Genomic DNA, 22,352 nt, shown 5'->3' with positions numbered 1-22,352 from the left:
CAAGGACTTCCCCGTTACTGAGCCACTGAACTGCTTTTCACAGAGATTAAAGGACAGAATGTATCTTTGTTGGGCTACCAAAGCTAGGCACGTTAAGAGGTGGGAGGTCATGTAAACTATCTCATTTGTTTGTTTTCTATTGTAGAGGTTGAGTTTCTCCTCCTGCGCTTCAGAAGCAAACCACAACTAAGTTATAGTCCTTTCCCAGAAAAAGTATCCTTCCATTTCATGAACTTTAAAAACATTTAGGATGCAATCCTATGCACAGACAGAAAAAAAGTGCTACAACTCCCAGCATTCCTCAGCCAGCCATGCATTTGGACCTTAGTGGATGTTATTTAGTGAATATTTAGTGAATATTAGTTATTGGGCAGATTAGAAATGCCCAAATGTAACAAGATGAATGAATGAATGAATGAATGAATGCTGTGCTCTCCTCTTCTACAGCACTGGACTGGACCTGACCAGCTCTGGTTTGTTTTTATGTGGCAAATGGCTATCCACTTGCCTTAAGACCCCACCTTCCCTTCATCCCTACACTTGCACCCACAACCCCTTATGTGTTGAGTGGCTCCTGTGCTTCAAGTATGAATATAATGTTAAGAGTAAATCCCAGAGTCTGAAATACCCAGAAAAAAGCAGCCAGATTTGGTGACATTCTCATCATTGAATGGAGGCTGGCATTGTGACCCACAACTTTTGTTGCAGATTAACAGACATGAAGCCTTGGCACATCCTGCCCTTCTCAATTGCCATTCAGGAGGTCAACCAGAATCCCAGCCTCTTACCCAACATCACCCTGGGCTACAACATCTATGAGAACTATTTCAATACAAGAATGACTTATGAAGCCACAGTGGACCTGCTCTCTACTGGGCAGAAGAACATTCCCAACTACTACTGCGGAAGGCGGAATCACCTGCTGGCTGTTCTTGAAGGAGCTGAATCTGAAATTTCCAATCAGATTTCAGCTCTGTTGAACATCTACAAAATCCCACAGGTGTGAATGGGGGTGGAGAGGAGGAAGATAAGTCTAATTCCACTTTGTAATCCACCCAGAAAAGTCAAGGAACTGTCTATCAAAAATTGCAGCTGGAGACTGATACTTGTCTTTAGAAAGAGCTGAAATGGATGGAGAAATGTCACTCCATCTAGTGTGCACTCATCTTTCCTTTGCCCCAATGTCAGCTCCGTTCACTGGGAAGTTGGTGAAAGCAGCAGAAACAGAGGAAGTGCTGTAGCTCAGTAGCAGAACATAAGAAGAGCCAAGCTGGATCACACCATGGGTCATAGCATCATAGATTCATAGAATAGTAGGGTTGGAAGGGGCCTATAAGACCATTAAGTCCAACCCCCTGCTCAATGCAGGTAACCAAGTCAAAGCATCCCTAACAGATGGCTGTCCAGCTTCATCTTGAATGCCTCCAGTGTGGGAGAGCCCACTACCTCCCTAGGTTATTGGTTCCATTGTCATATTGCTCTAACAGTCAGGACATTTTTCCTGATATTCAGCCAGAATCTGGCTTCCTGTAACTTCAGCCGATTCTTCTGAACCTGCCCTCCTCTGAACCTGTTCCACTTTGTCTGCATCCTTTTTAAAGTGTGGTACCTAGGACTGGACACAGTACTCTAGATGAGGCCTAACCAGTGCTGAGTAGAGGGGAACTAATACTTCATGTGAATTAGAAGCCATACTTTTATTTAGGGATGGGCGGATTCCTTACCTTCCGGTCCATGGGGAATCTGCCCGTGGGGGGGAGGCGATTCGTTCCTCCCCCCAGAATCTTCTCCGGCCAGCTCCGCCCCGCAGCAATTCCGCGGAGCCACCAGACGGCTCCAAAGTGCCAGCGATACTGCCGCCATGCCGTATCGCTGGCGGAGGGGTATTGACTGTGGACGCAAATGGTGTCCAGGACGCCATTTGCATCCCTGCTTTTTTTACGTGATGTCAGGGTGGAAACTGAGCCGATAGAACCCCGAGCAGTTCTGATTCTGTGGAGGATCAGCAATCCGTGGGAGAGGAGCCAGCTCATCCCTCACAGGCACAGCAGCTGGCAGAGATTCCTCCTGCCGGCATTCCTGAGATAGATAGTGATCCAAGCAGTGACAGAGCGTGGGAAGGGGCATGCTAGATGCTCGACTCAGATGCAGGGAGTGACGAGTGATGGAGGGCAGGGAAAGGAGGCATAGCGCTCATTTGGTCGCAAGCAATGGCCGCCTCCCATGGACCCAAGGGAAAGAGGGAGGATCTCTCTCTAGCCCATAAGTTCAGGGTCTTCAAGTGAATCTCCTTCAAACGGGGATCAACTGCCTACTTGGAGCATAGGCTACTCTGCTGTTCCTTGCTTAGTCGCTGGTGATTAACATCTGCAAGAGTCATTAAGTTATAAAAGGATTAAAGCCTTGAAAAGAATCCTTTCATCTGTGTCTTGAGTTGGCTAATGGAGTCTAGTGAAAGAGGCCGCTAGGGTGCTCCTGACACATGATAGGCTATGCGTAGCCTATTGTGTGAAAAAACAGGGATGCAAATGGCGTCCACTATGCCATTTGTGACTGTAAAGGTCTGTGTGTAAAGGTCACACAGAGCCAGTGTGGTGTAGTGGCTAGAGTGTTGGACTGGGAGCCGGGAGATCCGGGTTCTAGTCCCCACTCAGCCATGGAAGCTCACTGGGTGACTTTGGGCCAGTCACAGACTCTCAGCCCAACCTAACTCACAGGGTTGTTGTTAGGATAAAATGGAGAGGAGGAGGATAATGTAAGCCGCCTTGGGTTCCTTGCGAGAGGAAAAAAGGCGGGATATAAATGCAATAAATAATAAAATAATAATTAGTGTAAGCTAAATGCAGCCATTTACGGCTGCATTTACCTTAATCTAAGACCTTTATGGCCGCAAATGGCATACTGGATGCCATTTGCGCCTGGAGACAGTTCCCCTCACCCAGCGATATGGCAATGGCAGCCATATCGCTGGTGCTCTGGAGCAGGCCAGCAGCTCCACATGATCACCACAAGGAGGATCCAGCTGAAGAGGTTTCCAGAGGGAGGCGGAAGTAAGTGCTCCATTCCTCCATGGACTCCAGGGGCCCGGATTCTTTAGAATCCAGACTCATTGGGTTCTGTGGTGGAATTCTCCACCATCTCTAGCTGGGACCTCCTGTGGCAGCTTTTAGAGACCAGGTGAAGACAACCATTTCATTCCTCCAAGGTTTTAATGGATGGTGTATTGGCCCCTGCCTTTGCTGTTCTACTATTTCTACTGGTGTTGTTACTGTTGTTCTTACCTTGGTGTTTTAGATACATTATTGTGTTGATAGATGGATGGATGGATGGATGGATGGATGGATAGATAGATAGATAGTTGATTTTTAACTTCCTATCTTTAGCCACCTTGGAAGCTCGCACAAAAAGGCAGGAGAAATTTTTTTAAAATAAACAAATAAACATTACATATAAACAACAGGCATTTTTGACAGTTATTCCTGATTTTCTTTATTTTTGCAGATATCTGGGCTTGATCCTGAAACTAGAACCAAACTCCAGTCTCTTCCTTCTTCTCACTAGGTCAGTTATGATTTTGCTTCTCCTGCTGTTAATGATAAAACCCAGTTCCCTTTCGTCTACCGGATGGTCCCAACAGCACAGACCAAGTACCTGGGCATCGCAAAACTGCTCTTGCATTTCAGATGGACATGGATCGGCCTTATTGGTCCAGACAATGACAATGGAGAGAGGTTCATGAGGACATTGACAGCTGTGCTTACCAAGAACAGGATTTGTGTGGACTTCTCAGAAAAAATCCCAATACTAAGTGTGTACAGAGACTATTCACACATGTTTTCTTTCCTCAAGCAGAGAAAAATCAATGTTGCCATTTTTTCTGGGGACTCCCAAACTATGTTCGGTCTAGCACTGGTCATGTACCATGCTGTAAAGAATGAGCAACCCACTGCAGGGAAAGTCTGGATCACAACTGATTTGCAGGACATCAATTTGAATGCGTTTTACAAAATATTTCAGTTCCAAAACATTCATACCAGTTTTGCTTTGTTAATACAGACCAAAACAAGGACAGAATATGAAAATGTCCAGCCACAGGTTGGGCAGAAAGCATTTCGTTGTTTTAAGTCAAAGCATATTCTGTCTGTGAAAGACCGAAGAAGATGCACAGAGAAAGAGAAGACCGTGTCTCAAGATGTGTTTGGAAGTAGCTCCCTCCGGGACAGCTACAGTATCTACAACCTTATTCAGGCTGTGGTGCAGGCCTTAAATGTTGTAGGCTCATCCAAATTCAAGCGCATGGGGATTATGGGAGGAAATGGCTTGGGTGTCCAAAAGGTACAGCCATGGCAGGTACTCCCTTTTCTTCAGAGGTAGTTTCATTGGAAATGACTGCCAGTTGTTCTATTCTGTACCTGTAGTGTGAGAAAATTTCAAATGTAGTGTTGGGGTGAAATTTTGTGTGTATTTCTTTCTTTCTTTTATGTTCCACCTTGCTTCCAAGGATCTCGCAACACAGTTTTCCCCTATGAGGTCAATGAGGAGGTGGAATGAGAACTAGAAAATCATGGAAGAGGAGGCAAACCAGACTCCCTAAACTCATCCAAATGAAGGGGAAGAGACTTCTGGTTGTCTGTGTGAGGGAGAATCCATAACTAGTTCCTTGTGTAGAACAAAATTCCTGTACATACGCCCATACTGTCTGACCAATAGCTTGCAAGGGGCAGAAGGAGGTGTTGGGCCATAAAAGAGCTGGTCAAGTTAAGTTAACCAAACTTCAGACATATCTCATTTACGTCCCAACACAGATTTCCTATGGATCAGGCTGGCAAAATATAATCTGATGCATAAGGCAGAAAGTAAAAATAATGCCTTACTCACCACACAAGATATATCTATATCTATATCTATATCTATATCTATATCTATATCTATATCTATATCTATATACACACACACACACATACATACTACTTATATTTGCTGTCCTTTAACACACACACACACACACACACACACACACATAAACTACTTATATTTGCTGTCCTTTAACGATGGCCAAAACATAGTGTTTGAAGCAGCCATCTTCCCTTTGCCTCATGGCAGAACCAGCACCTGCTTGCTAAATTCTGAAGTGGAAGCAAAAAACAAAGTCTGTCTGCTGAAAGTACAATCCAAAACTCGGCTGTGGGTGCTCTCACCACCAAATGTAATGTGGGTACTTAAAAGAGACACAGCCTTCTTTGTGGTGCCATCCTGGTTGTGAATCCCCCTCCCCAGACCCATTCGTTCCCACTGCTACATTCCAGTTCTCCTTGGTCGTTGATGGTAAATGATATTGATTTTCTGTTTGTTTCTTCTATTTTATGTTCATGGTGTGTGTTTCTGTTTGCTTGTTTTTAAACTATCACTTTTAGTCTGACGTGCTGTTTTATGTAGTTTTTGAGTTAATTTTTGTTAATGATTTTTTTTAGTTGCTGTGATGTAGTGCAATGACAGCCTAGACATTTTTAAAATAAATGACTACATCTTTATTTTCTCCCCAAATGCTAAAGCAGAAAGAGGTGACCCAAGAATGGGCCTCAGGTCCATAGCGAATGTAGGGGGAAATTATACAGCCGTTATGATTCTGGAAAGTGGCTGGTCTGTGACCATAATTAAAATTATCTATCTATGATTCTGGAAGAAGTCTCTGGTCCGCACACTGTGAGGTCTTGCAGATTTGAGCTCCGATAAGGCAGGCCTGAGCTCATTTGTATTCTCAATGCTGGTGTTTTCTCGGCCATTCTAGCTTCACCCTTTCCTGGGAAATGCCCAGTTTTACAACGCTTCCATGCATGGGATGTATTTGGATGAGAAAGGAGACCTGGCAGCCAACTTTGACATCGTGAACTTGTTAGTGTTTACCAATAACGTGTCAGTTGCTGAAGTGAAAGTGGGGAGCATCGAGAGACAGGTGTCCCAAGCAATAATGCTCACCATGGAGCAGGATGCCATCACTTGGCCTAGGTGGTTCAACCAGGTGGGGAAGGACATTTGTTTCATTGCATTCCCTTTGCCAACTCTTACATTCCGGTAACATTCAGGCACTAGTCATCAGCCTTTCACAACCTGGTTCCCTCCAGATGTGTTGGACTACAACTCTCTAGATCCCCAGGTGCCAGGAGTTGTGGTCCAACACACCGGGAGAGAACCAGGTTGGGAATGGCTGCTATACATGACAGAAAATGGGTACAGTTCAGATACTGAACCTGAAGGCAACAGGCTATCTTAGGGGGGGTGGGACAGAGCAGGATGCATGGCACACAGATCTCTCCTCCAGCTCCTTGCTGCTGCCTCCCAGCATCTGTTGCCTGAGATCACTGCCTCTCCGTCGAATGGTAGGGCTGGCCCTGTAAACATGTACAGTGGAATCCTATGCATGTCTACTCAATATAAAACCCTATTGTGTTCAATAGAGCTTATACGTAGATAAGTGTACATGGGATTACAGCCCTAACGAATTAGAGACCTGATTGAAATGGATGTGTATTTGGATGCTTATGTTTTGATCACTGCTACGCTCCCACTTTGAAGCATCAGTGTAGAGTTGGGAAGTGACAGCTGGGAAAGGGCAGAGGGGCTTAGCTGGGTGGAGGTTGGAGCAGGAGATTACCGGTTCTGATGGGATTAATCACAGGCTATTACAGACCAGGAAGAGAAAGTATAACAAAGTGGTGTGCTTTCCATGCGGCACGGAGCATCAGAAATGAAAACCCACCACTAAAAAGCCTGTGTCACTTGATAGTAAAAACAAGGTTGAGACAAGAGGGCTGTACAACTATTCAGAGCAGTGGCACCAAAAACAAAAATGGCTGTCACGATAGGTGTTCATTAACCACTCCAGCCACCCACCCTCGCCAAGTTCGGATGTCACAACAACCCACGCCCAGCAAAGGTCATTAGGGAATACAGCCAGCACACACGGGGGTGGTCTATTTATTTATTGACATGTATTTATTTAATCCATTTCTATACTGCCCAATAGCCGAAGCCACTCTGGTTTGTTAACCACCCTCATGTCATGCGAACTGGCCCTCTGACTCATTTATACAGACTGGGCTTGGAGGATCACGGGGGGCGGGGGTGGGTGGGAAGAAGTCACCATGGCTTCTTCCTGTGCCCCCACGTGTGCTGCGTGTGTGACCACCATTTGCATAATTACCTGCTTCACCATGTGGGTTGCTGTGTTGTCCGATCCTGGCGTGGTGTGTGGAGGGGGTGTTTTTACCTACCCTACAACCCATGACATGTAGTAGGGGTTGTGGTATGGGTAAGAAATCACCTCTGCCACACACTGTTCTGGGTTCGGGCAATATGGCAACCCATGCAGCATTGCAGGTAATTATGCAAATGGCAGCCGCATGCATGCAGTGGGGAAAAGAAGCCAGAACGGCTTCTTTTCCTACTCTGAACATCCAAACACAGCCACAGACTTAGTGGACAAGCAGAGGTAGAAAAACCCTTAACACCTTCTTTGCTTGATGTTCCTTCTCTTTATGAACAGACCCAGCCTCGTTCGAGGTGTACTGAAAGCTGTCGCCATGGATACACCAAGGTGATTGAGGAAGGGAAGCCATTTTGCTGCCATGGCTGCACACAGTGCACAGAAGGGACCATCTCCAATCAGGAAGGTAGGGAACTCCAGAGGGAAGAAATGGACCCTTAGGAAAAGGGAAAGTTTTGGGAAAACAAAAACAGCAGCAGATGCACCCTTAAACAGCAAGAGGCAATTACCATGAGTTTCACCTGTCATTATAGGGGAATTTATTCATCAGTTAGTTTGATGCAGCACTGAATCTCCTAGCAATGCCCCAGGTGCACACATTTAAGTTTGGACCTCTCAGGTTATCCAGGAAATGTGGAGCACAGATTTATTAAACAAACAAACCCTGTTCAAGATTAAAGGGGCCATAGTCGGCTTTTGTTTTTCATTTCATTTCATTTTTATCCCATTCTTCCACATAAAATGCACTCACAGTGGTATACAAAATGCTATCCTAAAACAAAACACTATAACTAGAACAAACAATAAAACCATCAACAAAACTACAGCAGCATAAACACAGTCATCCCAGCAAGAAAGCACACCTCAAATATCTGCCCGAATAAAAGCTTTCACAGCCCATATAAAAAGAGATCAGATCTTCCCAAGGAGTGTATTCTACAACTGTGCAGTATGCACATCAGTGGCTGGGGAACATGGGCAGAAGGGTGCAACTGGCAGATAGACATTTGGACTGATCCAGCCTGGCTCTTCTTATGTTCTTAACTTTGGAGTCACTGCTGAGCAAGCCCTGTCCCTGGTGACCCTGGTGGCAACAGGCAAGAAAGCAGCGCACCAGTGGATTATCTTAAAGCATGGACAGATCCATACCATCTTAAGGCAGGAGAGGGGAACCTCTGGTCCAGGGTCTAATCTGGCCTACAGAGGTGCCCATCTGGCCCGCGGAGGCTTCAGCTTCCTCTGCAGCCCTATCCAGAAGCCCCATCTCCCATGATCAGATCTCTGACTGGAGACAACAAGAGGATTGGGGGAAGAAGAACTGCACACAGCAAGTAGTTCCTGGTAGATGTGCTGGGAGGCTATTTTCCCGACATGCCCACCAGGGACCCAATGACATCAGGGTGTGTGGCCTCAACCCTGTCATTGTTTGATCTGTGGAGAATGGGGTGTGTGTTATGTCTACCACCACCATCACCACCATTCTGGTTGCCTGCCCCTGTCTGAAGATAACCTGGTTATCTTACCTGAAGCTCTTGAGAGATACCTGAAGCTCTTGAGAGCTTCAATGGTCCATGACAGCACATCTGAAGGTGTATACGCTGGTGGGGGTAGGGTTGCCTCCTCCTCCCCTGAGACTTGGCCTGGGAGGGAAGAGGTGCCCTCCTGAAGTCCAAGAAACTCTGCGGAAGAGTCAGTAGGGTTACAGTACAGGGGCAAGACTGCCTGTTCAGTAACTCTGGGGGCTTGTCTCTAGTGGGCAGCTCTAGCTGCTGGTGTTCTTGTGGTTGCTGCCTTCCGAGGGTGCTCATGGAAGCAGCTCTCCGTCTTTTCAGATCCCTGTTCAGATGGGGGGGGTGGGGGAGAGCTGCTGGCTGGGCCATGCTTCTGTCCGAGACAAATACGGCTGTGACTGAGGCAGAGGTCCAGTAGCCAGTTCTCAGGGTGGCGGGAAGAACCTTGGGGTTGGGGGCCCATGGACTGCTCCATCATCGTCACTTAGCTTGGTGGTCATGGGCAGCAGAGGCCCCAGCCGGACTGGAGTCCTACAGCTGAAGTGCTTGAGCTCCATGCTGTGCCCACTCATAGAATCATAGAATCATAGAATAGTAGGGTTGGAAGGGGCCTACAAGGCCATCGAGTCCAACCCCCTGTTCAATGCAGGAATCCAAGTCAGAGCATCCCTGACAAATGGCTGTCCAGCCTCGTCTTGAAGGCCTCCAATGTGGGAGAGCCCACCACCTCCCCAGGTAATTGGTTCCATTGTCGTATTGCTCTGACACTCAGGAAGTTTTTCCTGATGTTCAGCCGGAATCTGGCTTCCTGTAACTTGAGCCCATTATTGAACATCAGGAAAAACTTCCTGACTGTTAGAGCAAGACGACAATGGAACCAATGACCTAGGGAGGTGGTTGGCTCTCCCACACTGGAGACATTCAAGATGAGGTTGCTGAGGGCGAAGAGGACTGGTTGGGTCAGGTCCTCACTCCAGTCATCTCCATGGTATCCTCATTTGTACTGGACAGCTGGTATTCCCTAGGCTAGTCTGCTCTTCCTCACTAGGGCCAGTGTTGCCTGGTAATCTGTTGCTGATGTTGTCTTCATCTCATGGCTCCGGGCTCTGTTAAAAGCGAGGTAGAAAGGAGGCACCAACTACCACTGGCAGGTCCAGTCTTACCAGCAAGAGTGTAACCCCCTTCCTGTTCTGTCAGCCTGCCTTTGTGCTACAAAAGATAATCCAGGCAGTTATTCTTCCTCTTCTCCTGCAGCCTAACAGGTAATACATTTAGGGCACAATCCTACGGGGATAGGCGGCCGCCTCTGAACTCGGAGGCAACCACCTATTCAATGCAGGGCAGGAAAAGCACAGGGGAGGGGATCATTCCCTCCGTGCTTCTCCTGCCCTGCATTTGCTGCAAGACAGACAATTTCAGCTGTCTAGCCTCAGGTACCACAAATCCCTTGGGCCCCTCTTCCCTTAGAATCGTAGAGTCATAGAACATTAGGGTTGGAAGGGGCCTACAAGGCCATCAAGTCTAACCCCCTGCTCAATGCAGGAATCCAAGTCAGAGCATCCCCGACCGATGGCTGCCCAGCCCCATCTTGAATGCCTCCAGTGTGGGAGAGCCCACCACCTCCCTAGGTAACTGGTTCCATTGTCGTCTTGCTCTAACAGTCAGGAAGTTTTTCCTGATGTTCAACCGGAATCTGGCTTCCTGTCACTTGAGCCCATGATTCCGTGTCCTGCACTCTGGAATGACTTAAGCACTCACACACACACAAAAGGAGAGGCTCCAGTCTCAGGCCTTTATTTCATTATTCACAGGCTCATTACAGATGAAAATCCTCCAAGACTCAAATGGGATCACCGAAAGTTGCCCACAGTTAGAAAGGGAGGCTATCTACCTAGGCTAACTTAGGGATGGAGGTCCCGCCCCTCTTGTGATGCTTCCCTGCGTAGCCTCTCATGCATCGCTAGCCGGGGTGACCATCTGAGCTCCGCCAGTGACATTTCCCTCTTAGCTCTGTGCCGCCTCCTCGCATCTCTTAGGTCACAGTCCCCAATCCCCTCCTCCTCCTGCTCGCTGCTTCTCACAGAGGAGGGTGAAGGTGAAACTTCATGCCTGGCCATCTGGGAGCTGGTAACCTGAGACGCACGCCTACCCGTATCTGAACTGGCTTGTGAAGCTGGATGTGTCGTACAGGCATTTCCACCCTCCCTGCCCCAGAACGGATCTCAGGCAGATTCATAGTCCTGTTAGGAACTGTTGGTATGGACTAGGGATGGGGGAGAATTTCTCCCCGAAACTTTGGGGGGCCGAGCGCCAACGCATTCGGTCCTCGGAAGGTTGTTCGGGGAGAACTTCTCTGCCCCCCTGCCCCCCGCCCCCCCCCGGGATGGGACTTACCTTTCACGAATGTCCCTCCCGGCGGCGGGTCCCGGCGGCGGTTCGGCAGGTCTTCGTCAGGGGCGGGGGCGGCAGCCGGTCTTTTGACCGGCTGCCGCCGCCGCCATTACAAGCAAAGTAAAAAAAACAAAAACGCCCCTGTGATAGGCTACGTAACGATTAACATAGCCTATCACGGCTAGATTTGCAAAGTCAGCCATGATAGGCTACATTAATTGCCACGTAGCCTATCACGGGTGACTTTAAAAAAAAAAAGCGCGTACGGCTAATGGCGGCCCCCATAGGGAGCCGCCATTCGCATTCCTTATTTGGTCCCTGTAGTCTACCTAAAGATTTACGTAGACTACGGCGAAAATAAGGGCAACACAAATAGCTACCAAGATAAATAGATACCAAGTTTGTATCCTCCCCAAAAGCAGCAAATAAACATGGACAGGGTGGAGTTTGTTTGTTTCCTTCTCAAAGAACAACAAATATCCACAAAGGGAGCAGAATAGCAGAATTAGATAAGTTACCTGGGAAGGATTTTAAGCAAAATTTTTCCTAGAGTATATCTCCTCAGGAGTACCTTTATAACAAACGCAGGACTTGCAGAACTGTAAATTAGGAACTGGAGGTCCTTCACATGCTTAGTGATTCTGCAAATCACTGCTCTTTTGTGTTTCCCATTCTGAAGAAGAACCTTTCCCTTGAGAAAAGGTGAGAAGAAGAAAAGCCCACAGCAGCTTCACGCAAAAGCACTCATGCTGGGATGTCCAACTTACTTTATCTCTAATGGTAGGATGCTGTGCAAGAGTCAACATTCTCTCCTTTGTCTCCTTTATCTCTCTCCAGCCTTGAGATTGTTTTATCATTCTGCCGACTCCACCAGAAACTCTCTCATAGATCCTAAGGTTCTAAATCTAAAATTAAATGAGGTTTCTGGTTGCTGCAGAGAGAGCTCTCACTTCTGCTTCTGCCTCTGTTGCCATCTTCACTTGGGGGGGGGGTGTCCAGGGCTCTGGCATCCAAACTCATCCTTACTACATGCTCTCACTTCTTGATCTCCTCCCCAACCCTGACTTGTCTGGCTCTGGGAAATAGGCTTTCAGCACAAAACATATCTTTTATGCAATGTAATTAAACACAGATTATTATGAATGCAAGGCAATGATACTGAATCACTCTTTTTCTTCTCAGACGCAGACCACTGCACCAAGTGCCCAGAAGATCAACACCCGAACAATGAGAGAGATCAATGTGTCCCCAAAGTTATCACCTTCCTGTCCTATGAAGAATATTTGGGGATCGTCCTGGCTTCCTTTGCCCTATTTTTGTCCTTAACTGCAGGCTTTGTGTTAGGAATCTTCCTTAAATACCTTGAAACTCCAATAGTCAAAGCCAATAACCGGGACCTCTCCTACATTCTCCTCATCTCCCTCCTGCTTTCTTTCTTGTCTGCCTTCCTGTTCATTGGCCAGCCAAGGACAGTGACTTGCCTTCTCAGACAAACGGCCTTCAGCATCATCTTCTCAGTTGCCGTCTCTTCTCTGTTGGCAAAAACTATCACTGTGGTCTTGGCTTTCCTGGCCACAAAGCCAGGGAACAGAGTGAGGAGATGGCTGGGGAAGAGTCTGGCAAATGCCATTGTCCTTTCTTGCTCCGGTGCCCAAGCTGGCCTTTGCACCATCTGGCTGGGAACCTCTCCCCCATTCTCAGACTCAGACATGCACTCCCAGCCTGGAGAGATCATCCTGCAATGCAACGAAGGGTCTGTTGCTCTGTTCTATGCTGCCCTTGGCTACATGGGCTTCCTGGCTGCCATCTGCTTCACGGTGGCTTTCCTAGCCAGGAAGCTGCCTGGGGCCTTCAATGAAGCCAAGCTGATCACCTTCAGCATGCTGGTCTTCTGCAGTGTTTGGGTGTCCTTTGTGCCCACATACCTGAGCACCAAGGGGAAATACATGGTGGCTGTACAGATCTTCTCCATCTTGGCTTCCAGTGCTGGGTTACTGGGCTGCATCTTTATTCCCAAATGTTACATTATTGTATTAAGGCCTGATCTAAATACAAAGGAGCATCTAATGATGAAAATTAAAGATGGCAGCTGATTGTTAATACTAGATATGGGGAAGAATTCCTCTCCCACCAGAATCTGGACCTGTATCACAGCTTCTTGTACAGGCACATGGTTGTCCATTCATTCATTCATTCAATTTATGAGTCGCCCGATCACTGGTGCTCTCAAGATGACATAAAAAAAAAACCCAAATACATTAAAACCAATGATACAACTCATTAAATGTTTTTTTTCAAATGTGGGGTGGCAGCAGGGAAGCAATTGTTCTCAAGTGCCGAAAAATGTTCTCAAGTGCCCCCAAAAGCTTTTACAAGCCCAACACTGTTTGGAGAGATATTTCCTTCCTCAGGGGATGCAAATAAAATGTCATGGTAAAACATGATTATTTTAAAAACCATGCTAAAAATGTATGGTTTTGATTACAACTCCTATCATCCCCAGACACCAAGGTCATTGGTTATGCTGGCTGCGTGTGAAAAGCATGTAGACTGACACATCTGGAGGAACCAAGTTGTGGAAGACTGCCGTAGTGTGTGAGTTGCATGGCACTGTTGTGACCCTGTCATGCAGCAGTCTGTCTCAGCTGGTACAACTCTCTGCTGTCTCAGCTGGTACAACTCTCTGCTGTCTCAGCTGGTACGTCTCTCTGCTGTCTCAGCTGGTACGACTCTGCTGTCTCAGCTGCTACGACTCTCTGCTGTCTCAGCTGGTACGACTCTCTGCTGTCTCAGCTGGTATGACTCTCTGCTGTCTCAGCTGGTACGACTCTCTGTTGTCTCAGCTGGTACGACTCTCTGCTGTCTCAGCTAGTATGACTCTCTGCTGTCTCAGCTAGTATGACTCTCTGCTGTCTCAGCTGGTACGACTCTGCTGTCTCAGCTGCTACGACTCTCTGCTGTCTCAGCTGGTACGACTCTCTGCTGTCTCAGCTGGTATGACTCTCTGCTGTCTCTCTCTCTGCTCTCTCTGACAGTATTACTCTCTTTTGTCTATCATACTCTGCCAGAATACTCTCTATTGGCAATTATTATTATTATTATTATTATTATTATTATTATTAATCTGCCCAGTAACCAATGTGCTCTGGGAGGATTTCAGAAACTTAAAAGACTAACATGTAATACAAACATTAGAAAAAAATCAAGTGCCATACAAATATATGAAATAATAAAATACGATTCAATGGAAAAAAAGAAAAAGAGAGAAAGAAACATGGCTGGGAGGGTGCTGTTGCGCTAGTGTCTTGCTTGTGGGTTCCCAGTCAACAGCTGGTTGGCCAGTATGTGAACAGATTGCTGGACTAGATGGACCCTTGGTCTGATCCAGCAGGACTCTTCTTATGTTCTTAAGAAAACAGCACAGGAATCAATAAAGCAGCCATTCAAATCTAGAAGTAAGCCTCGGCACAAATACATCGGTCCTTGTCTACTTCTTCATGAGGGAAATATATAGCACACTAGCTTACAGCTAAGACTGTCAGATGTGGGAGGAAGGAACAATAAACTGGACTTTCCCTTGACCACCTGTAGAGAGACGTTCAACAACTGTGCACTCAGATAAAGCCAGCGGTGGGAGGCAGTAGCAGTCCAAGGTGTTATTGTCATTGGACCCATTCAAATGACCAAAACGACCCACAGTGGCTTAAACGTGCCACAGCAGCTTGTTGTGAGCTGCAGTGAATGCCGCGCATGATTTGCATAATCACCGCCCGGCCATGGCTTGTCGTGTTACCTGAACCTGGCCAGCGTGGCTTGTTGGAGGGTTCGACAACCCTCAAAAAAAACACAGAACAGCCCATGGGTTATTTTAGGGCTGTTTAACCCTCCAGCAAGCCATGCTTGCTGACTCGACATGCAAACATGACACAACCAGGCGGTGGTTATGCAAATTGTGGCTTGTTTTGGTCATCCAAGCTGGGTCATTCTCTCTCCTTCCTGCCCCCCTCCATCCCCTCCATGATGTGTTTTTAAAGTTTCCTGTTTTGTTTTGTTTTTTTAAAGGGGGGTATTAACTCATGCATGCTGTGAGGAGAGTAGTGGGTGGGATAATGAGAAGTGTTAAAGGAGCAGGAACCCATGTGCCTGCAAGGTGGGTAGGATGGAGAGACTGGGGATAACTCTTTCAGGATTTGGGGCATCTGACATATATAGGATCTGGTCACACACAGAGCACAACTGTGTCATCTTCCAGGATTCCCAGATACATTCATGTGCAAATACACATTGTTTCACGGTGATCAACCACGATTGTGCCTTCTTTTTCTAGCAAACTGGCACTGCCTGGGGAAATGCTCTTCCAGTCACCAGGATTCTCTGCTCAGGAAATAGCGGGGGGGGGGGTCTATTGGTCTCCTCCCCTTCATTAAATTTTATAACATTATTATTTTTTCCCCTGAAATTTCACCCATTGCCCTGCTGTATAGAGGTGGACGGAGGCAGACACAAGACACCAGTGAACAGAGTTCAGCAAAATGGGGGAGGGGGAAGAGATGAGGGGGGAAATCTGACCCTGTGAAGTCATGGTGTTTGCACATTTGGAGTCCCAAGATGGTGGGGAAGGAAGGATCATAAAAACCTAAGAAGAGCCCTGCTGGATCAGACCAAGGGTCATCTAGTCCAGCATTCTGCTCACACAGTGGTCAAGCAGCTGTCGACCGGGAACCCACAAGCACAACATGAGTGCAACAGCACCCTCCTGCCCATGTTCCCCAGGAACTGGGGTACACAGGCTTACTGCCTCTGGTACTGGAGGGAGCACATAGCCATCAGCACTAATAGCCATGGATAGCCTTTTCTTCCAGAAATTTCTCCACCCCCTTTTTAAAGCCATCCAAATTGATGGCCATCACTACATCCTGCAGTTGCGAGTTCCATAGTTTAACCGTGCACTGTGTGAAGGCTTTCTGCAGACATTCAGATGAGGCGGGTTTTAGTAGGCGTTGTTGCTTCGCCTGGCGTGGAAGCATTCCTCAGTAACAGCGGGATTTTACATTTCCAAAATAAGGGAATCTGAATTCCCCCCCCCCTTTCTGGCTCCCAGCAATCCCAAAGGGAAGCTTTCCTCCATCCCTTTTATTTTAACATTTCAGAGAGTTTTGCTGTGCTGCAGAGTTGATTTCCCCAGTGTGCATCCGGGCCCATGAGGAGAAGCTGAGAGGCCATATGGAAAAAGGAAGCTGCTGGGTGGGACTGCAGATTTCTCTGCAGCATGCCCCAGAACTAGGGATGGATGAAAGGGACTTACCTGGTCCCGCAGCTTGCTTCGCGGTGGGGGGGAGGCGCTTCGGTTCTCCCCCCGAAGTTCAGGCGAGGAGGGGGAGGCGCCCTGCCTCGCCCGGCCGAAAGTCAGGCCGGGGGGGAGGCGCCCCATCCCTCACCGGTGAAATTCAGGCCGGGGAGGAGCGCTCCGTCTACCTGGCTGTGAAAAAAAAAAGGAAAGTAACCCCCCCACACACACACCCTTGATAGGCTACGTAACGATTTACGTAGCCTATCACGGGCTAGATTTCCAAAGTCAGCCGTGATAGGCTACGTAAATCGTCACGTAGCCTACCATGGGTGACTTTGAAAAAAAAAAGTGCGTACGCAAATGGCGGCGCCCATGGGGCACTGCCATTTGCATTCCTTAGTTTGGCACATCTAGTCTACATAAAGATTTACGTAGACTACGGCGAAAATAAGGGCAACGCAAATAGCGTTCCCTTATTTTCACCATAGTCTACGTAAATCTTTACGTAGACTAGACGTGCCAAACTAAGGAACGTAAATGGCGGCGCCCCATGGGCGCCGCCATTTGCATACACGCTTTTTTTTTTTTTTTCAAAGTCACCCATGATAGGCTACATGATGATTTACGTAGCCTATCACGGCTGACTTTGGAAATGTAGCCGTGATAGGCTACGTAAATCGTTACGTAGCCTATCACGGGTGTGTGTTGTTGTTTTTTTACTTTCCTTTTTTATTTTGCAATGGCGGCGGCGGCAGCCGGTCAGAAGACTGGCTGCCGCCACCGCCCCCACCAAAACGCCGCCGGGACCTGCCGCCAAGAGGGACATTTGCACGAGGTAAGTCCCATCCCGGGGGGGGGGGGGCGGGGGACCGGCGGAGAATTTCACCACCAATTTCAGGGGGCCGAATGCGTTGGTATTCGGCCTCCCAGAGATTCGTGGAGAAATTCTCCGCCATCCCTACCCATCCCTACTCTGCCTGGTGGTTCAGCCCTCTCAGGGCCTGCCCCTGTTCACAACACCACCACCTCTGGTCCTCCATTCGCTGCTGTGAGACATCCGTTTGTTGCTGGACTAGCAGCTTCATCTGCTCCAGGAATGTTGCTATTTCTCCCTCCATTCTTTCTCAGGCACATGGTGGCTCACAGCTCCTCTTCTAGGAGTTGCAGTCTTATTTCTTACACCAGTGTGCTCCCCCACTGTTCAGTGGTAGCCCTCAGGTAACACATTCCCTTCTCAGAACAGGTGATTATTTAGAAGGGGACAGGGGGAGAGAGAGGCACACAGTATTTTCTGCAGAGTTCACCGGGAAGGAATTAATATGGGGATGGTCAAGTGTCATTTGTGGCAGAACAGCAGCAGCTAGTCCATCTGACTCGGCACTGGAAACACTGGCTGGCAGCTGCTCTCCAGAGTCTCAGAGAGGAGTCTTTCCCAGCCCTACCTGCCCTGCAGCACGTGCCTGCAGCACAGGGAAAGAGGAGCGTGGGGTTCATTCAGCCCCCTCCCTGCTGATGACCATTGAAAGTGGAATTGGATGAAGCAGTGGAGTTCATTGCACAATGGGAATGTTAAGAGCATCATCATTAGAGCTGTTGGGTGCTTTATATGTAAGCTTTGCTTTATATGTAAGCTTTGCCCACCCCATGTGACAAGGCCTCAGCCCATGACACGTCCCTGTCCAAGGGCTTTTCTACACAAGGCATTTATCATGCGCTCGTCACTCCCCACGGATGGTTGCTTAGGAGCTGTTCTGCCAAAAGCAGAGAGGCTCTTATTTTAGATTCAGAAGCAATAAGCACGCCAGTAGGTAAGAGTCAAAGAGTTTATTAAGTAGCAGGCAAAAGAGTACAAATGAAAATGTGGGTTTCAAAGCAAAACCAAGCAAGATCTCACCCTTCCCCATTCTGCTGTCGGGAGCCCCACATAACAACAGAGACTCCAGGTGGCCGATGTGCAGCACCTCCATGGTGCCGGCCTGCACCGAAGCTGAGCTTGATAGCCACTGCGAAGGTACTTATATACCCCAAACCCCTTGTGTCTATGTGGCACTGTCCACAACCTCCTTAATCAATCACACCTGTTTTGGTGGTCCGATTCTTAGTCTCATGATGTTTATGCATCCTCCCATGAGATAAGCTAAGGCAGGTGGACCACAGCCAGGGAAATCTTCCTGCATTCCAAGGTTGTACCATCCAGATTCTAACCTTGAGAAACCTTAGAAAAAACATGTTTTCTGGCCAAGGAGCCTGGAAACCAAGAGTCAAGCCAGGAAACCTAAAAGGCCTAACTTTTAAGGGCTCACAGAAAGTTTAGTCATTTAAGGCATAGTTGCAGCATGTCATACCTATCTCCTCAAGATACAAAGGTCTTCTGGCGTTTCCTCTACAGGGGCTCTTTAGACAACATTGCGACCCTCCAGTTTCACTTCTGTGTTTAACCAGCACTTCCGGTGAGGTTTTTTTAGAGCAGGGAAAATGTGGCTTTGCATTGTGAAAGCAAAAGAAAGCACGATTTCCTGTTGCGCATTTGCACTATTCTGTCATACCACAGTGCCACCTAGAGGTTATGTCGTGGAAAGGCAGGGAAGGAAACACGCTACGCATCGTGCTTGGATCTCAATTCTGCGACAAACCCTGAAGTAGATACAGTGGATTAGCAGCCGATTAATAGCCTCATGTAGAAAAACTCCACATCAGAACCGCACCTCACAAGGAAGGCATCGCAAAAGGCGGTCCGCACCTGCGGTGACTGTGCAGGTCTTCTGGTCTTAAATAAAAAGTCTGATATTCTTCAGTTTGATCAAATAAGGAAGGAACATGAGGAAGTTGCAGGAAGATGATAATGTCTTCTGGAGAGCCCTGTAAAAAGTGAGTGGACAAAGTGTGTCAATTCCACACTAAACACCCAGCGTGGAAGCAGCCTATGTCGTATCAGTGATACAGCGCTGTGGCGGCAGTGAGGGAGTAGAACTTGAAACATCAGCAGCTGAGCTGTAAATGCTGCCAAAGCAAATGTGGATGACATGTACTATAAAGGGATATTCTCAGTCCTTTTAAAACTCAGCTCTTAGATTATTATTACCTATAATACTTTTCTACTGCTTGACATCTTAAAATCCCTAAGCGCTTCACATTAAAATACAACGTGAGAAGATAAAAGAAGAGACAACAATAAATAATTAAAAATGTAATTATATAATGAAATACATTGCAACACCGTAACAATAAAACCAGGTAGTAACAGCGTCCCTCACAGGTGAGGGGAAACCCAAGCCCTTCAGAAAACCCCTCAGATCCGAGCCATTATTCCAGTGGGAGTCAGGGAGCTGGTGCACGTGCGGCCAAAGCCAGGATTAGGCAGTATGATATATAAAGGACGCAACCCCATGCATGTTTGGACAGAAAAAAAGTCCTACAACTCGCAGCATTCCCCAGCCAGACTTCTTCTATTTAAACATGCATAGGGTTGTGCCCTGAAAGGCTGACAAGAGCACTTGAGTAGCACAGATTATTTTCTCCTCCCTTCTCACACACCAAGGAGATATCAGGTTCCAGAAACTGAAAACAGGAGAGTGTAAAATTAACCTAGCATCCCAGAACAGTCGGTGTGGGGGCATTAAATAGGGATGGCAGAGAATTCTGCCATGGATCTCGGGGAGGCCGAATGCCAGTGCATTCGGCCCCCCAAAATCTGTGGCGGAACGGCCTGCCCCCCTGCCCCCCTGCGGATGCCCCGGGACGAGACTTACCTGGGGCGGATCTTCCAGGTGGCGGTGGCTGCGGCGGCAGCTGCAGCGGCTGGTCTTCCGACCGGCTGCCACCACCGCCATTTGCAGTTTTTTTGTTTTTTTTACACAGACGTGATAGGCTACGTAAGTTTTTACGTAGCCTAAAACGACTGGGTAAAAAAAAAAAGGCGTACGCAAATGGCAGCGGCTACGGCCACAGCCATTTGCATTCCTTATTTTGGGCCGTCTTAGTCTACGTAAATAATTACGTAGACTAAGACAGCAAAAATAAGGGGAATGCAAATAGCGTCCACTACGCTATTTGCGTTCCCCTTATTTTCACCGTCTTAGTCTACGTAAATACTTACGTAGATTAAGACGTCAAAAATAAGGAATGCAAATGGTGGCGGCCATAGCCGCCACCATTTGTGTAGGCGTTTTTTTTTTCCCCTAGAGCCCTCCGCGGCCGGAAATCAGGCTGCGGATGGCTCTGGCCTGGCTGGGCCTGGCTGGCTGCTCCACGGAGCCGCCGCAGAGCACAGCCGGCCGTGGAGGATTCTGGGGGGGAGGAACGGAGCGCCCCCCCCCATAAACATAATCTGCAAACAGGTAAGTGATTTTCGTACCTCCCTACGTTAAAATCACAGAAATGGAAGGAACTAAGCGGAAATTTGAACGAACTCTAGCTGTGCTGCGGAATTGCACACACACGCACACCCCTCAGTCCAGCCCAGGTTCTGCCACACATTTTCCAGACCAAAATGTGGTAGAAGCACAGTGGAGAAGTGGGTGTACATCGAACAATTCCAGAGGATGATCTGAGCAAGTGAGCGAAGCCACGTTTTGGAGGGTAGGGCAGAAAACCCACAAGTGCACTAACCAGGGTAGCCTGCAGGAGAAATCCCTTCCCGAAACCCTTATTATATTGTTATTGTTATTTACTATTATTATTCAGCTGTCAATTAGAGCCCAGGGAAGCCTGCCTGAAGGAGAAATCCCTTCCTGAAACCCTTCTTCTTCTTCTTCTTCTTCTTCTTCTTCTTCTTCTTCTTCTTCTTTTCCTTCTCTTCTGGGAGGGTTTCCTGCCTCCGAGCTGAGCAGAGCAGAGCAGAGCAAGCTGCTCCAGCTGGTCCAGGGACTACAGAAGCAGGCAAGCTCCCAGAGAGCGAGCAACCAAAGCGAGTGAACAGGGGGAGCAAACAGGAGTTGGCCAGGGGAGTTCGGCAGGGGAGGTCAAAGGGGAGGCCCCTAGCATTTTTTTCATTTTTATTTTAGCTAACTTTTTTCCATGTATTTGTCTTGTAACACACACTTTCACACCAGTGGGACTCTGCTTTTAACCTCTACTGAGTAGAGGAGCAGGCACAGGCTAGTCTAGAACAATCACAAAGCTAGACACAAAAAGGGAAAAGAGGCAATGGAAGGACAGGACTCTCCAGTGGTGGTGACCTGCAAGGTGTGTGCAATGTTTGTTTTCTTGCCTGAGAACAACATGGCCTATACCTGCAACAAGTGCAAGTTGATCACGCTGCTGGAGGAAAAAGTAAGTGGACTGGAGCGGCGACTGTCGACCCTCTGGGGGATAAGAGAACACGAAGAGTTCTTGGACAGAATGGGGGAACTACAGCAGCAAAGGGCAGACCAGAAGCTTGAGGAGCAACAGCAAGATGAGGCAGTGGGAAATGCTGAGGTGAAGAAAAATGGAATAGAGGATACTCCTTGGAAAAGGGTGATAGTTAGGAGAAGAAGAACTAGACGCCACTCTGCACCAGTGGAAGCAGTGGAGCTGTGGAACCGATTCCAGGTACTTGAGGATGAGACTGGAGGACAGCCTGCAGAGGAAGAATCACAGGGCAACCTGCATGAGAGTGAGCAAGAGGCTAAAGGTCAGTCAAACAGAGGTGATGAAACCCAGGCCTACAAGAAGAAGAAGAGAAGAGTGGTAGTAGTGGGAGACTCCTTGCTGCGTGGGATCGAGACCCAAGTATGTCGTGAAGACCCATGGACTTGCCAGGTATGTTGTCTCCCGGGAGGACAGATTAGAGACGTGACTGAAAGGTTGCCTGCACTCATAAAGCCCACTGACAGGTATCCCTTTCTTCTCATCCATGTGGGAACAAATGATACCGCCAAGCGGAGCTACGAAGAGATCACGTCAGACTTTGAAG

At 47.8% G+C, this 22,352-nt stretch overlaps 1 protein-coding gene across 1 annotated transcript; it reads left to right on the top strand.

The window, feature by feature from the left end:
* Nucleotides 1-838: 838 nt before the first annotated feature.
* LOC146356612 (vomeronasal type-2 receptor 26-like) lies at nt 839-7,705 on the top strand. Its single transcript, XM_084830220.1, has 4 exons — nt 839-1,000; nt 3,562-4,335; nt 5,789-6,019; nt 7,544-7,705. Exons 1-4 carry the CDS (start codon nt 839-841, stop codon nt 7,703-7,705), a joined length of 1,329 nt encoding a protein of 442 aa, XP_084686346.1.
* Nucleotides 7,706-22,352: the final 14,647 nt, after the last annotated feature.

The sequence above is a fragment of the Heloderma suspectum genome, chromosome 2 (assembly GCF_057233095.1).
Source record: "Heloderma suspectum isolate Gila_16-S chromosome 2, 16-S_ref, whole genome shotgun sequence".
NCBI classification, from domain to species: Eukaryota; Metazoa; Chordata; class Lepidosauria; order Squamata; family Helodermatidae; genus Heloderma; species Heloderma suspectum.
Note: the sequence above shows the minus strand (reverse complement) of the source record. Positions and strands in the feature narration are given on the sequence as shown.

What these genes read in the sequence shown, in the direction of transcription:
- LOC146356612 (XM_084830220.1), top strand. Translation starts at nt 839, where the DNA reads ATGACTTATGAAGCCACAGTGGACCTGCTCTCTACTGGGCAGAAGAAC. An exon ending in ACATCTACAAAATCCCACAG is followed by an intron (nt 1,001 to 3,561) that starts GTGTGAATGGGG and finishes TCTTCTCACTAG; the next exon opens with GTCAGTTATGATTTTGCTTC. An exon ending in GGCCTAGGTGGTTCAACCAG is followed by an intron (nt 6,020 to 7,543) that starts GTGGGGAAGGAC and finishes CTTTATGAACAG; the next exon opens with ACCCAGCCTCGTTCGAGGTG.